General features: G+C 46.1%; 2 protein-coding genes across 4 annotated transcripts in view; one reads left to right on the top strand and one right to left on the bottom strand.

The window, feature by feature from the left end:
- Positions 1 to 15,224, top strand: part of TIAM2 (TIAM Rac1 associated GEF 2) — a 136,322-nt gene extending 121,098 nt beyond the window's left edge. For both annotated transcript variants that reach the window (XM_028103215.2, XM_028103214.2), the window contains exons 16-26: positions 2,048 to 2,116; positions 2,682 to 2,807; positions 3,635 to 3,743; positions 6,379 to 6,558; positions 8,247 to 8,365; positions 9,271 to 9,379; positions 10,012 to 10,070; positions 10,720 to 10,825; positions 11,926 to 12,013; positions 12,380 to 12,534; positions 14,100 to 15,224. In XM_028103215.2, coding sequence (XP_027959016.1) covers positions 2,048 to 2,116; positions 2,682 to 2,807; positions 3,635 to 3,743; positions 6,379 to 6,558; positions 8,247 to 8,365; positions 9,271 to 9,379; positions 10,012 to 10,070; positions 10,720 to 10,825; positions 11,926 to 12,013; positions 12,380 to 12,534; positions 14,100 to 14,719 — 1,740 coding nt within the window. In that variant the 3' untranslated portion in view covers positions 14,720 to 15,224. The remainder of the gene's footprint in view (positions 1 to 2,047; positions 2,117 to 2,681; positions 2,808 to 3,634; positions 3,744 to 6,378; positions 6,559 to 8,246; positions 8,366 to 9,270; positions 9,380 to 10,011; positions 10,071 to 10,719; positions 10,826 to 11,925; positions 12,014 to 12,379; positions 12,535 to 14,099) is intronic.
- TFB1M (transcription factor B1, mitochondrial) overlaps positions 10,559 to 16,092 on the bottom strand; it is a 71,195-nt gene continuing 65,661 nt past the window's right edge. The window contains exons 7-8 of one of the 2 annotated variants that reach the window (XR_015768292.1): positions 14,031 to 15,607; positions 10,559 to 13,133 (exon numbers count right to left, since the gene is read on the bottom strand). Coding sequence is in view for 1 of the 2 variants with exons in the window: in XM_028103222.2 (XP_027959023.1) it covers positions 15,370 to 15,607 (238 nt within the window). In the remaining variant the exon portion in view is untranslated. Of the gene's footprint in view, positions 15,608 to 16,092 lie in introns of both variants that reach the window. The other variant, XM_028103222.2, reaches the window with a different exon arrangement.

Below are 16,092 nucleotides of genomic sequence, written 5' to 3'. Positions count from 1 at the left end.
CCGAGACTCTTCAGTACCCGAAGAATTCGTTTGTTTCCGAGGACCCCAGTCAGTAGTTTGAGAAACCTTTTCTGAAGGACGCCTGAGCCCGGGAAGACCGGGTTCTTCTGTTGTCAGTATTTGCTGGAAGCTCACTTGCTCGGCCGGTGCTGGCAGCAGCATGGGCGCAGGGCAGGGGCTGAGAGTCCCACCAGGCTCTGCCCCGGGTGGCGGCCCGGCCTTCGGTGGTGCCCTCCACTCCCACTCACACCCGCGGGTGCACAGCCGGCTGTCACCTCCTTCCTCCACAAGACAAGTCTCAGCTTCCCCTTTCGTCAGTGTTACTGTCATTTTATCTGGACTTGATGGGCGGCCTACTCACAGGTAGAACTACCTAGAGCTCCTTCTTACGGTCCCGTGGGGAGAAAGAAAAGCTGTAGAGTGGACAGTCTATTTTCATATCCTGTTACGTCTTGTCCAGTATCTCACGTGGGGAGATGACGTGTACACCGGGGAGCTCAGACTGGGCTTCTGGATTGTCCTGTGATCATGATGGCCTTTCCAAAGCAGCTGTGTGCGCTGTGCGGTTTGAGGCTTCAGAGACCCCCCGACCCCGTGAGGGAGGGTGGAAACGAGCTTTCACCCACAGAGGCGAGGGCGGAATTCAGAGTTCCTACTGCTCTTGTCGATGTGGTTCTGCTTTACCGTTCGGCCACCCCGCACCGGGAGGGTTGTTTCACCGAGGGGCTGGCAGAGGACTGAGATGGACGTTCTGGGTGAGCTAGACGGAGGGGACCCTTTGCCCTGCAAGAAACCTGCACTTTGTTTTCTTAGGGCTGCAGCTGTCCGGCCCCGCGGCTCAGCGCCCACCTGCTTGTGGTGTGTAAGTCCTGAGCAGCCCCCGCCGGCACGAGGAAGGAGGGCAGCCCGTCCCTGGCTCTGACCAAATAACCAGCACTGGGTGCCTCTTGTGATTGACACACACACCATTTTTATTTTGTCATTTCTTTTTGTGGCTGACATTTAACACGGGATTTTACCTCTTGTTCATCTAACCTTGATCCCTGCATGCAACTTGGAACTGTCAGCATTGGTGTGTTCGCTGAGATACGGTTCCGTAGCTTCTCGCATCTCCCTGCTCTGAAGCAGTCGCCGTGGAAGGTGGTGAGGGAGGGAAGGCCAGGGAGCTTTTCGTTGCGACATAGGAAAAGGCATCACAGGCCTCTCCACTTGCTCCCGGGACCTATGCCATAAGGTTCTGGAGGCTTCGGCTCTTACGAAGCTCTTCAGGTCTAGATTTTTCCACTGTAAAATGAGGGAGCAAAATAGTGGACTTTGTAATCAATTACTTCTAGCATTTTCATACTGAAAATTCTTCGGAATAAATGAAATAAGAAGAGAAAAACCTTTCCTATTATAAAATTATATCCTGGTCTTGGCTTCAAATTATTAAATCAACCCTTTATCTGAAGAGTTTTACAAACACTGTCCACTCCCACTGTCCTGCACTGCTGGAGCTCGGTTTACTGGAGACTCTGACATGGCCTAGATTATAAACATCATGACTGCTCTTAATCCTTGGACATTTTTTCTTGCATTCGAATATGGGAGCTTGAAATTCTGCTAATGCGTCAACCCTGAAGTTGAAGAGCTTCCCAGATCTTGTTCCGTCCCTCTCAGCTCCACGGTGGGGCTGTGGCCATGCTCGCTGAGGCAGAGGAGGAAGCGGGGTGAGCTGGCCGGTGTGGTCATGCCCGACAGACGTGCCATGCCAGAACTCAGCTTCTCGCAGGGAGATGAATGCTCCCGCTGCACTCGGCCACAGAGGGAGCCTGGCTCTGCCACCAGGCTGTCCAAGCAGGATAGGCGACCCAGCTGCTGAGTGCATTGTGCCATTGGCCTCTGTGAATTAGGTCAGAAATAATAGGAACTGCCTTCAGGGTCATGAATTTCAACAAGACTTGAAATCCATCATTCCCGGTGGGAGTCTGGAGCTGTGGTCAGGGTTGCTGGAAACTCTTGGGTATTTCGGAGACACGCGCGATAAAGATTCTCTTCCGTCTTTCAGGATCTGAGCTGCCTCTTTGAATTATACTTGGAGCCACTTCAAAATGAGACCTTTCTCACCCAAGATGAGGTAATCAGTCCCCTTCCCCCTGGCCACTGACACACAGGTTAGTCTGTTTGCCCATGAGTGGACCTCCCCGGAGGTTCTATCTGCTGATCCCCAAAGAATCGGGGTTGGGACTAAAGGGTTGTCGGAGGGACCCAGGCGTGGCCTCCAAAGCTGTTTATGTGGCCTCTGTCACGTGATGCTCAGTGGCAGGAGTTCACCTGCGCAGGACAGTCAGTGTCCTTTTGGTAGAAGAAAGTGCGGCCAAAAGTTACTCTTTAATTCATGACTTGTTAATGTTAAATCTCAGTAATTAGTTCTCTTCTACTGACTTCCATTTTTCGCCAGTTTGAATCCTGAAAATGTTACATCCATTTATAAGGTTATTTTAGAATTACTAGAACCAGAGCTGTAAAAACTCTGTGCATAAACTATGTCACAGAGTGAATATGCTGCCATCTTTGAAGGATTTACTTCTGTCTGCTTCTTTCTGGTGAACAACTTGGGATTTGCCTGTGCGTCTGGGTGTTAGAGTGGTCTCTGGGTCTTCATTGCTGATACCCCCTTTCCGATCCCGGCCTTCATATAGATGGAGTCCCTTTTTGGAAGTTTGCCAGAGATGCTTGAATTTCAAAAGGTGTTTCTGGAGACTCTGGAGGATGGGATTTCAGCATCCTCGGACTTTAGCAGCCTTGAGACTCCCTCACAGTTCAGAGTGAGTATTTTGGACTTTGGCTTAAAGCAAAAATAAATGGGTAGAATGCAGAACTCTCCCTTGAAAAAGAAATTGCTGTCCCTTGCCCATTGACAAGGTAAATTTAGTGCTGTCATTGCGCTGTTTTCCTCTGGCAGGTGGTAAAAGCTGGCCACGTTTGTATCTTGAGTGGTTCTGGTAGTCAGAGTCTGGGTGGCACAACTTACACAGAGTCTGCCCGGTGGCTGAGCATGTCTACCACACTGTTTGCTCAGATCTACTGAACGATATGTAGGGAGTTTGCTTGAAGCAGGAGCACCTACCCTGCATCTAATCTCGCATCTTCATGGTCATGTGACGCTGGGATGAAAAGCATAGGCCAGTGGTTCTTCAATGGAGCCCTGTTCCAGTGTGAGCATCAGTGACTCCCCTCCAGGGAAGGAAAGGTGCAAGACAGTAGAAAGGGGACAGGGCAGGATACAGACAGAAGCATCTGTCCCAAGTAATGCTTGATTGATTATCCTCCCAGATCATTCATATCCCACTCTATCAGATGTATTTTTGTCGAACTTTCTTTCTTGTCCTTTGCCTGTGGTGTCAGTAGGCTCTGCCGCCAGAAGGCTTTCAGTCAAACTCAAGATCTGCTAGGGGGATGCCAGGCTGTTCTCTGTCTGCTGTGGAAATGGGGCAGTCCTGGCTCTATTTCATTTGGTGATTTCTCTGAGGCATTAGTGCTCTGGTGTCTGAAAGACAGTCGCCATGGATGCACCAAAGTAGTCAAATGCCACACCAGAGCCAGCAGACACCGATTAAACCATGTCCAATGTGACTTTTTCTTCCCCTTCTAGAAATTGCTGTTTTCCCTTGGAGGCTCCTTCCTTTATTACGCGGACCATTTTAAACTCTACAGCGGATTCTGTGCTAATCATATTAAAGTACAGAAGGTTCTAGAGCGAGGTAAGTTGCTCATACCTTTATATAACTGCCTTTTTTTTTTAACAGAGTAAATTTGCATTTAATAAGTGGGGATAAGTGCAGTTTTAATGGGTCATGCTCCGTTCTTGACCTTTAAACTGACAGGCATTAGAGGAAACATTCTTAGTTTATTTCAGTTTATTGGTAACAGTGAACACGTGTCCTAAGAGCAGAGATGTTTCTCTGCTTTGTTGTCACTCTGCTGTTAAATTACGTCTGGATTCTTTTTTTTTTTTTTTGCCAAGTTCCTTGATCTGAAACCCGGGAACCATAAGCTGCTGTTTTCTTCCTTTCTCGCTAACCTTCTTAGGCCCGAGGAACGACGCAAATGCCACCATCACACTCACAAGCAGAGCGGTAACTAGAGTTAAAGCCGCTTTGACGGAGCCAGGCAAACACTAACAGTTAACAGCCCACATCCTGTCACTGAAGCGCCCTTCGTCGCCCCACGTTTTTATCATCTTCTTTTATTGGCTTTAACTGAAGCCTTTCGTTTTCTTGACGCCCAGGGAGACCCGCTGGGTGGACCTTACCGTCTCGGGTTCGTGCCGCACCAGACAGGCGCTGGGGGCCGCGGGAGAGACTGCGCACGCGCGGCGGGGGGGGGGGGGCGCTTGGCGGGGGGGGGGCGCGGCGGGGGCGCGGCGCGCGGCGGGGCGGGGGGCGCGCGGCGGGCGCGTGGAGCGCGTGGGCTCCTAGTAACGGGCCGGTCGGCCCAGCCTGGGCGCTGCATTCGAGGGTTTGGTGAGAGCCGTGCCCTTGTTCCGCTGCACGCGGATTGGAGGGAGCTCTGCCGCGTGCGGCTCCGTCTGCTCCTGCCACACCCCAGCCGGGAGTGCCGCTTCACCTGAAGCGATTCTGTTCCTGAGGCTGCTTTCCGTGGCCACACACCCGAGATTAACGTTCTCCCATCTGCCTCTCTCAGGAAACGTTTTTCTGTCCCATTCTTTGGCGTTCTCGTTTGTGGTGGCGGGGCGCGGAGGAGGCCGGCTCCGCGCTGCGGGCCGCGGGCGGCAGGGGTGCGGCGCGCGGAGCGCGGGGAGAGTGCGCGGGCCCGGCGCCGGAAGGCGGCTCCGGGGAATGCACGCGAGCCTTCCGGTCGTCGTCGGAACCGTCTCCAGAAAAGGTCACCGGGCCGCCCCTGTTCTCTCTCTCACGGGACCCGGGGAGCAAGACAGGAACCTGCGAAGCCGCCTCCGTCACAATGTCATAACGTTTCTGGGACACAGATGACTCCCCTGGGACTGGAGCGCCTTCTCTAGAATGGCAGAGGGCCTCCCGCCCTCTCTCCCCCCATGATTCGCCGGCTCTCGGGCAGCCAGGGAACCCGGGCGCTCTCCTGTGGCGGTGGCCGGTGTCTGGGGAGAGGTCTGTGTTTGAACTTTAGTTGCATCAGCAGGGGCGGTAGCGGCCAAGTTGAACCCCAAGCCCCTTCCTCTGTCGCTACAGGCTTCTATCCGAAGGTCGCCCTCAGCGTTCCCCTCTCAGAACCAGGCGACAGGCTCTTATCCCAGCGCTCGGAGCAGTCAGCGCGTTCCACTAATGCAACTGTGGTTTAAACCTGGATCTCTACGGTATCGTAGAAGGACAGGCTCAGGGTTAAGAAATGGAGTCTCAAAGTGCTTCAAGTGAACAAGCCCCAGCCAAAGTCTGTCTCCTCTGCTTGCTTTAACGGGGATCTGACTCCCGGCGGCATTTCCTAGGAACACCTTCTTACTGACAGTAAAATTAAAGCACACCAGTGCTTTGCTCAGTTCTGAAGGATCCTCTCGGCAGCCACTTTGGTCACATTCAAAATGGTACCACATCTCCTAGAAGTTGTAGATTTTTGCCTTTGTGGCAAAACCCCAAATAAGGGTGTGCTTTCATTCAGATTGGCTGAATTCCAAACAGATGGCCAACGAGTGTCAGCAGGTGGACTCCAGAGTAGCCACTGGCACATCCGTTGGCACTCTCAGCACTGAATGGGGTTGGGTTCCTGTGTGTCCCCTTGATAACGTCAGACACTGGACGCAGGTCGCCTTCCCTGCCTGTAGTGGTCTGAAGGTCACATCCCGTGAGATGGACCGCTCAGAGCTGTGGAGGTGAAGGCTGCAGTGCTCACCAATTTATTTCAAAAGAAAACAAGACAGCCCCTTGTGTATAGAATAAGTAACAGTCTGTGCGAGGACGGTGGGGAAAAATTCCTGGTTTATTTTGATATATGATTCTTTTGCAGGGTAGGTGTAGGGTCTGGATAATACTGTTCTGTGGCTTTATGAATTGGTTGAAACTCACCTTTTAGGCACCCCTAACAATCTCTCATGGGTTTGCATGTGAATATGCCTTTAAAGTCAGACGTTCCTACATTTCAACTTGGTGTGCAGACTGTACTATTTAGACAGCCTCGTAACTTCCCTTTTTTCATGGGGTTTGCCCCCTCCCCCACGACTGTGATGCTGAATCCATGTTGACAGCTGGGTGCCTGACCCACTGAAGCATTTGGGTTTTCATAAAGAATGGCATTAGGATGACTGTAGAAGTGGATGATCTGTGACTCCATTAAAAAACTGAATGAAGTAGGGTTGAATTTCTCCTGCTGTGCTCTTCTAAGGGTCTTTTATCCCCCTGCTCGTAGCTAAAACTGATAAAGCCTTCAAGGCTTTTCTGGATGCCCGGAATCCCACCAAGCAGCATTCCTCCACCCTGGAGTCCTACCTCATCAAGCCGGTTCAGAGGGTGCTCAAGTACCCTCTGCTGCTCAAGGAGCTCGTGTCGCTGACGGACCACGAGAGCGAGGAGCACTATCACCTGACAGGTAGGAAAACGGACCGTGACTGCCGCCACCCGCCAAGCCTGCCAGGCCCCTCTTCTCTTCCCTGCTTCGTTTCACATTCTCAGACCTGCCTCAGGACCATGGTTCTTAAGCTTAGATATAATTTTAGTATGTGCAAGTAGCTACTAGGTATATGGCCAGCCCTCCAGACGGACAGAATACTTGGGCAAAATGATGTCATCGGAGGAGCCCCAAACCCCTCTGGAGGGGTGATTCCATTTTCGTTTTTCAAAGAACGTATTTGAGCTCAGAGAGATGAAATCCGTTACTTTGGGTCTCTCGGTTAGCAAAACAGGGCTGCTGGAACGGAAAATGGGGTCTATTTTCCTGCCACCTTGTGAGGTTGTGTGTTGCGCGCTGCCCAGAGCTGCTGATTGAATCCATTGGGTGAGGCTCCACCTTGTGGGGATTTCGGAGCAGAGCCCAGCTCCACAGCCCAGCTCCCAGCGACAGGTTCTGCGTTACAGTCCAGGCTGATGTGTCTTCTTTTGCAACCCCAGAAATTACGGGCTTAAGATACAATTTGTCAAATACACAAAGCCCCTCAGTTTGAGATGAAGTAAGAGTATCCCCTAAAGGGATGCTGTGTTTGCGTCAGAGAAATAGTGATTTGTTCTCTGCATGTGAAAACTAGGTGGTTGGTCTACCGGTAATAAAATACCTGCGTAGAGTAACAAATTTATTAATACATATTAGTAGTACTGAATAATAAACACTGAAAAGAGTTTCACTTAAACTGGCTCTTTTTTCTATGACAAGCATACTTTGGTATCATAAATAACAAAGACAAAAATTTTTTTTACATGGAAGTTAAACTCTACAAGTAAATGATACAAATTATGATTAGTATTCAAATAATGTGAAAAGATCCTTTTTCATCAAGATGATGTTTAAATGGGTATATTAAAAATTGCCTTCCAAACTTGCCTCCAAACTGAATTAAAATACTGAATCAGAACAAAATAACGCAAAATGCTAAATTTATAGGTAACCTGAAATTTTGCGTTTTGACTTTGACAAAATCATTTTGTCCCTCACCTGCCCAAGTAGAAAGTTATAAATAAGCACCGTGTATAAATGCAAACAGTTGCTGTGGTCATTAGGGGCATTTACAGAGACATTAGTAAGTTCTTGCTAACAAACTGTTGTTCACAGTTTCCAGTCTTTGGCCCGGGAGGAGAGGCAGAATTTAAGGGCAGGTATCCGATAGCCAGTGAGTCTTGGGTTTTAGTTTTGGCTCTACTCCTTATTTCTCTCTTTAGAAGTCTGGCACAATACTTAACCCCCCTGCACCTCAGTTTCCTCATCTCTGAAATGGGATTGATTACAGCTCCTGTAGTCATTGAGTTACTGTGGGGATGAAATGAGATGATTAAAATAAACCACCCATTATAGTACCTGCCAAATAGAAGGTGCTCGATCAGCGCTAGCTCTTCTTATTAGTGATACTTTTTACCTGTGTTTTGCCTCATTTCAAAGAGACCTGGAGGTGGGAGATTGTCCTGTTCTTCATTATACTGACTGGGTTACAGTGGGCTGTGTGAGCCATACCTGAGTAACGCTTCCGTTAGTAAGAACTGGGCTTGAATCTGGCTTGAATCTTGAGCTTTTTCATTACGGCTTTTGGTAGGACTTAAACAAAATTTATAAAATAATTTTATATTTTTCAGAGGCACTAAAGGCAATGGAAAAAGTAGCAAGCCACATCAATGAGATGCAAAAGATCTACGAGGATTATGGGACCGTGTTTGACCAGTTAGTGGCAGAGCAGAGTGGAACAGAGAAGGAGGTCAGTGGGGCTTCTGGATTCTGAGATGCTTGAATGCATTTGTTCACTGCATCTATAGGTGATCTCCAGACGAGGCCAGTGTGTTCGGGCTCTCCTAGAGGAGAATATGCCTAAAATTTTTTTGATCTTAACGCTTGCAGTAAACCATACCATTTAAGTATAAACGGAACAGAAAATTCATTATACTGGTTTAAGAATGTAACCTTATGTCACCTTAACATTGTGCAAAAGAAAGCAAGAAATATCACTAAGCTTACATCCCTCCCCCCTCCCCCCTTTCCATGGGGCCTTGTGAGGCAAGCCTCGGTCCAGAGGCGGGTGTGTACATGAAGAGCGCGAGCTGATGGGAGGATGGAAACAGGAAGTGGGGTCAGCAGGTAGAAAGAACCGATGTCTAACATCGGTGGCTGCCTCCTTACTTACAGACCTAGTTTAAGTGGAATTTGACAATTTCTATATTTTTCTTCTCTGGTTAATTACTAAGTTAGAATCTTGAGCTTTTCAAGTCTACATATAAGAAAACGTAGTTTCAGTAGAGAAAGGCAAGAACAGAAAACAGCTGGAGTTTAATTTTTTGTGACAGTTTCAGTGTTGGTCTTTTTATCTTTGCAGGCCCAGTGTAGTTTATGGATTGGGGTGGTGACACTCTGGATGGACCTCAGTGTCCATTTACATATAATGTGTGCACTGAACCAAAATGCCTATTTATGTTATTTTTCAAAGTTTGATGCTTTGCTCTTATTTTCAAAACCTATACTATTTAAAGGCCCCATGTTTACGGGGGCCATAAGAATCACGTTGAATGTACTTGGAATCCCCATATATACATATGTGATTCACTGTCCAACATGAGACAACCTACCCCTGGGGTCTCCCTGTCTTCATCTCCCGTTTTTATGATACAGGTAACAGAACTTTCCATGGGGGAGCTTCTGATGCACTCTGCAGTTTCCTGGTTGAATCCATTCCTGTCTCTAGGAAAAGCCAGAAAGGACCTTGAACTCACGGTGTTTGGTTAGTATCCCATTTGAAATAATGTAAACTTAAAAAAGACTGGTGAAAATGAAGATCTTTCTAGACCCGCCAGTCCAGCTAACTCTGATTTTCAGAAGGAGTTAGAATCACTGCTGTAATGGCTTTTGACTGAACAGAGCCAGCCTCCAACTATGTAAAATGCTGTCGCTCTGCATACTCATTATCTTGTTCTCCCTTCTGCTTGGTTTAGTGCTTCTGGCCAACTGTTACAGGAACAGATCTCCTGAGGCTATTTTGAAACCTGCTATCTTAATTGTTTGCTGCATTTCCAAAATGTCTTAATTCTCACTAAGACCGATTATAGACAGTGTATTCTCACCAACATGAACACCCATGTCCTCAGATTTCGATAAAACAAAACAGGGATTTTTTTCAAAAAATCGCCAAGATCTACTTGAGATGATTGTTTTTAAGTAAGTAGGTATTTCTGCATCACTGAAATATGATCAGAGGAGAGCACCATTTATTCACTCCTGTGCTGGTATAATGGGATCCCGGAGCTTCATAGGTTTGAAGAGCTTTGTTCTATTAAAACATTCTAAGCCATAATTCAACCTTGGAAGAAAGTTTGTACAAAATAATGAAAGACTTTTTTCTTTTCCTTTCTTTAGTTTTTAAGAGAGCTGTCATATTGGTTTATAAAGAAAACTGCAAACTGAAAAAGAAATTGGTAAGACAAGAAGTACATTTAATTAAAGCTACCTTTTCATGGCTCTGTTGTCCTGTCAGTGTTGGTCTGAGAAGCCCGCTCAGAACCAAGGCCTCACTGGACTAATGGGACTTACTCCTGGGGTGACTAAGCAAACCAGATACTCAGCTATTATTCTCCCCACAAACAATGTCTGCTTTTAAAAGAAGACGTAGACAAATTCCCGTGCTGGGTCCTACACCAGAAAATCAGCTTCCATATCCCTGAAAATGACCCATGTTTGCTCCATGCACATAAGAGACCATGTAACTTTGGTTTGTTTTCAAACGACTTTTACCTTAGTTCAAAAAAAGAAAAAAGAAAAAGCTTGGCTGTGGATACCGTAAGCCATCAGTCATTACTGTCCAGACGTAATGAGGACACAGAAGGCTCGGTTGTCATTCTTGCTGGTGTCTAGCAGTCTGTGCTCCCCAGACCACGGCTCTGCCCCAACCCCCCTCCCCCCCATTCTGAGATCTCTGAGAACTGGGAGCGTACCTGCACCCTGACCACCCACACAGCTGCAAGGAGCCTCGCACACAGGGAGAACTTCATGGTTCCATTCCTGCACATCTCCTCTCTGGGTGAGAGCTTGCTCTAACACTTGTCTTGGGGGAATTTCCTGTTACAGCCCTCGAATTCCCGGCCTGCACATGGCTCTGCCGACTTGGACCCATTTAAATTTCGCTGGTTGATCCCCATATCCGCACTTCAAGTCAGACTGGGGAATACAGCAGGTAATTGTTTCATGTGGTATGAGGCTAGGAAAAAGTTTTTTTTTTTTTTTTTTAAGATTTTGTTTGTCAGAGCACAAGCAGGGGGAGTGGCAGGCAGAGGGAAAGCAGAGGGAGAAGTGGGCTCCCCTCCCAGCAAGGAGCCTGATTCGGGGCTCAATCCCAGGACCCTGAGATCGTGACCCGAGCTGAAGGCGGCACACACTTGACTGACTGAGCCACCCAGGTGTCCCCAGGAAAAAGCATTTTAACGGGGCTTATTTGCATTGTGGAATGAAAAACTAGGAAAGAACCTTCAGAATAATTTCTGAGTTTTATTTTATAGGCAAAGAAAGTAAGGACAGGAGAGGTTGTTTTGATTTTTTTTTTTTTTTTACAGACTTTTAGAGAAAGTAAATGCCAAATTTGCCTTTTCTTCGCCAGATACCTCTCGTTTCCTTATTTTCACTCTCAATGGTTTTCAGCATTTTTCCTGCCTAATATCCTTGATACCCTAAAATTTGTTAAAGAAAGGACCACAAACTTAAATTAAAAAATTTTTGATATATCAGAAAATTCCTTAAGATTAAGCAGTATTGTATGTGATATTAGGAAAAAAAAAAACTTTTCCACCTTGGAAAATGTTCAGAGGTCCTTCTGGAATTACCATGTTCTGGTGACAGTGCCTCCGACGACAGAAAGGACCAGTAGTCTAAGGCATGCAGTGATGCTCTGGATCCCTGTTTTGTTTGAGGTGCTTACACTTCCTAAAACGGGACTGACTTTGGGTTGGTCTGTTTACCTCAAGTACCTGAGCACATCCTACCGTTCCTTCCAAAGAATACAATGAATGGAATGGGGTTGACAAACAGGATCCGTTTAACCTCCTTCCCCAAGAGATGTGATCCAGCGCTAGGGAGAAAGCACAGTGGGATGGATGGAAAACTACCAGGAAATGTAAAAAGTAACTAAAAAGTATTTGACTTTTGATAACGATTTGTGAAAGTCATACATAGAATGAGGCACAGAAGAAAATGATGAGACTCAGGACAGGAAATATTTGACGTGAGTTTCGAACTTCACATTTTTGGCAAAGTCGTAGACCCTTGTTTCCTTTTACACAGGGACAGAAAATAACTCCGTATGGGAACTGATCCATACGAAGTCAGAACTAGAAGGACGGCCAGAAACCATCTTCCAACTGTGCTGCAGGTATTACTGATTTCCAAAAATTAAAGCCAATGGGAAAAAGACAGAATTGTGCTCTCTTAAAATTGGGAGTTTATTTTTAGTGCTCTCCTGAATTTTGATGACTTCAGGATCACACCCAGCCTCCCCCAAAATGGCAACTGTGTCTGTAGTAGAAGACATTGATTAAATATGTATCCAAATCTTAGTGCTCAAAGGCCTTCAAAAATGATCACCTCTCCTTCTGTGAGGAGACCAAGGTACACAGAAGCTGGGCGACTCGTGGTCAGTCTGTCCTGAGAGCAGTAATAGGACACTTAAGGACCAGGGGATGTGGACACAAAGCACGAGGACACGCCACATGACTGTTTTCTCTTCTCCCCTCACCAGTGACAGTGAGAGCAAAACCAACATCGTCAAGGTGATTCGATCTATTCTGAGGGAAAACTTCAGGCGTCACATCAAGTGTGAATTACCCCTGGAGAAGACCTGTAAGGATCGCCTGGTACCCCTTAAGAACCGAGTTCCTGTTTCAGCCAAGTTAGGTGAGAACTTTGCTGGCCTTGTGTTTATTTAGGAAAACACAAGCTTCTCTGTAAGGATATGTTTTTGTAATACAGCAGTTGAGTCACCACTTTGTAAAGTACCAGGGGGAGCCCTGTAAGCTCTGAACCAGACACCCGAGCACACGGAGTGGTGTGTGAAGGTGGTGGCAATTTTATTTCCTTTTAAGAAACTTAAGGGGCGCCTGGGTGGCTCAGTTGGGTAAGCGTCTGTCTTCAGCTCAGGTCATGATCCCGGGGTCCTGGGATTGAGCCCCGCGTTGGGCTCCCTGCTCTACGGGGACTCTGCTTCTCCCTTGCCCTCAGCCGCTCTCCCTACTTGTGCTCTCTCCCTCTCTCAAATAAATAAAATCTTAAAAAAAAAAAAAAAAAAAAAAGAAAGAAACTTAAAATGCCTCTTGCTCCCAAACCTTGTATAAACTATAACCACCCCCAATCCCAAGTCCTCATTTTACCACCAGCTGACATAGTCTCTTTACTACCTTATCTCTTTCTTCCATCGAGATGTGCAGGAGTCACATAGTCTCTTAGCTTAGCTTGGCTCACTGCAGTACTCCCAGTGCTCCGAACAGCTCAGGCATCTAAAAAGTCAGTACTTGAATTAAGATCAAGAAACCTTATGTTCATTTTTACCCAGTCAATTAAGTCAGGAAGGAAACACTCCAGATCATGCTTTTCTTAAACTTTCTGCCTGTTAAAATTTTAAATTTTCTGCTTTTTAAAATTTCAGTTTAAACCTTCTCTCTGTATTAACTGTTTTGTTAATATCTTTGGTCTTGTTTCTTTTATTTGTCACAGTGTGACCTCCTCTTCAAATTCACTGTATATTTTCTACTTTTTTCTCTATTGCCAAAATAAGCTGTAGCCATCAAAACTATGCTCTTACTGTCTACGGAAACATCACAGCTGAGAGCTCCCCTTTTCCCTTCAACCCAAGAGAAAAGAATTACACACAAATGATTAAATTATTCCTATTAAATCTATGAAAGTTGGCTAGAAATTCCAGCAGAGACCGTTCTCATGAGTGATGAAGGGCATTTTTCTACTTCTAATGGAGCAGCAAGGGAAATAAGGTGAGAAGGCAGGCGTAGAAATATGGTATAATCTTGGCTGTCCAGTTTCAAAGTACTTTAGTGAAAGAAAGGGACCTAGATTTTATTAGTAGCTAACTTTTTCATTTATCCATTGGCAAAATAAGAATCCTAGCCTTCGTAATAGTTTATAGCTTGTTGTTCTATCTGAACAATCGAGCTCTGGTAATAGGTCATCTAGAAATGCCCAATCCTCCGACATAAAATTTCAAATAAACGTTAAGTAAAAAATTTCCACACTTGGCAGTATCTGCACGTTTTGGGTGTATGTGTGTTTTTTTTTTTTTTCTTTCTTTCTTTTTTTTTTTTTTTGCCCAAGCCCCAGGATAGTTGGTAACAGAAGTGAGATGATGTTAAGTCATTAAGATGTTACATCTTATAACGTACATTGCAAAAATTACGCATTGTGGAGTCTTTTTCTTGATCACGACAGGAAATGCGCTTTTCTCACCACAGCTTCCTCCAGGTCCTTGAAAGTCCTCAAGAATTCCTCCAGCAGTGAGTGGCCCGGCGAGTCCGGCGAGGCCAGCAAGGGCAGCTCCCTGGACTCGGATGAGTGCAGCCTGAGCAGTAGCACCCAGAGCAGTGGCTGCGCCCCGGCCGGGAGCAGGCAGGAGTCCGTGCAACACCCCCGGCCAGGCCTGGCTGATCTGTCAGACAGTCTCATCAAGGAGAGTGACATCCTGAGCGACGACGAGGATGACTACCATCAGACTCTCAGACGGGGCAGCCCTACCAAAGACATTGAAATTCAGTTCCAGAGACTGAGAATCTCTGATGGCCCTGATGCAAAGCCAGCTGAACAGCAGCCGGGCACGGAGGGCCGGCCCACAGGGGAGCAGCCCAAGCTGGTGCGGGGGCACTTCTGCGCCATTAAACGGAAAGCGAACAGCACCAAGCGGGACAGGGGAACTTTGCTGAAGGCACAGATTCGCCATCAGTCCCTTGACAGTCAGTCTGAAAATGCCAACCTTGATCTCAGTTCTGTTCTCCAGCGAGAGTTCAGTGTCCAGAGTTTAACCTCGGTGGTCAACGAGGAGTGTTTTTATGAAACAGAGAGCCATGGGAAGTTGTAGTGCCATTTCAGTCCAGATGTGGGCTTGATGGCTTGTATTACTTTTAAACTGGTGGTCAAGTGGAAATGGCAGAAAAACTCATTATTGGGTTTTGTGCGGCATACATTTTCCCCACAAAATAGTTGTAAAGATTTAAGTTATTTTAATTTATTGTAGATCAGAAAACTAGATTGAACTGATCAGAATCTGTAAATTACTTAGTTTATAGCCCTTTTGATCAGGTATCAAAATGACTTAGGATCCTTAAAATTGCAATCTATTTTAATTTATGTGGAAAAAGTAAGATGGGGGAATTGTGATTAATAGGTCATTGTTTTTTTCCCAATCCTCTGGGCATTTTCTTTGAGCTGTTAGTTTTTGCTTTATTTAAAGCATATTTATTTTAATGTGGGTGAGGGGCACAATGTGCAGATGCTTCATTTTTGTAAGGTTGTTAACAGATGCTGTTTATACTGAACATGTCATATCTATGCAGTATATATATTAAAAGAAAGCTTGTACTGTATCTTATTTGATTATTTTCTCTACCAAGCTGTACAGTAAAAGGGAAATAAGTCACATATGGTGATCGTATTTTTATTGTCCTTCCGTAGAAGACAGAGAGTACACATCTGAACATAACACTGCGGAAAGCAGCATTCGGTGTGCTGTTAGAGTCTGTGTCTCTCCTTGTCTTTTTCCTGAGTTTTGCTTTTATTTTGTTTGAGTTCTTCTCTGAAATTATAAGCAAAGAGGTGTGGGTCTTCATCACACATTTTTCGGTATACATCACACAGGCTCTTAAAGTGTGAAACAGAGAGCTGGCTGGGTCGAAGGGTAGGGTCCACGTCTGCCAACTCTAACAGTTTTCCAGTGCTTTCCACGCGCTGAACTTCAGGGAATAACATTCTGAGGAGAGAAAATCAAAATTTCAAAATTTTACTTAAAGAATTCCTTAAATCATGATGCTTCCTTCTACGCACTTGAAAATGACATCGAGAGGGAGTGGAGGCTGCGGCTGGAGTGTCCTTGGGGCCCCAAGCCAATGGAGAGGGATCTTGATCGTGCCACTAGGCAACAGGTACAAAGGACCACAGAAGGAGGAGCTCGTCTGCCCTGTGAGGTGTGTCCACAAGGGAAAACACCTTCCAAAGCTCAGTCAATACAAGTACCTTTAAGCCTTTAAGGTAAGTTTAAAGAAACATCTATTCAGTTGTATTCTTATAGAAATGTTTGATTTGCCTCATTCTAATATGAAACTTGTCTTATTTCTTGACTCTCTCAGCTTTTGTGAATGTTCACCGCCAAGGAATGACCTTTGCAAAGTTTGAAACCAGGTGATGTGAAAACGCAAAGATTTACCTTGCAGCATCTTTACAACTGATTTGAAGTAT

This window comes from Eumetopias jubatus, unplaced genomic scaffold (genome assembly GCF_037043125.1).
Source record: "Eumetopias jubatus isolate StellerSeaLion01/CBP00866 unplaced genomic scaffold, mEumJub1_p1.0 scaffold_6, whole genome shotgun sequence".
NCBI lineage: Eukaryota > Metazoa > Chordata > Mammalia > Carnivora > Otariidae > Eumetopias > Eumetopias jubatus.
Note: the sequence above shows the minus strand (reverse complement) of the source record. Positions and strands in the feature narration are given on the sequence as shown.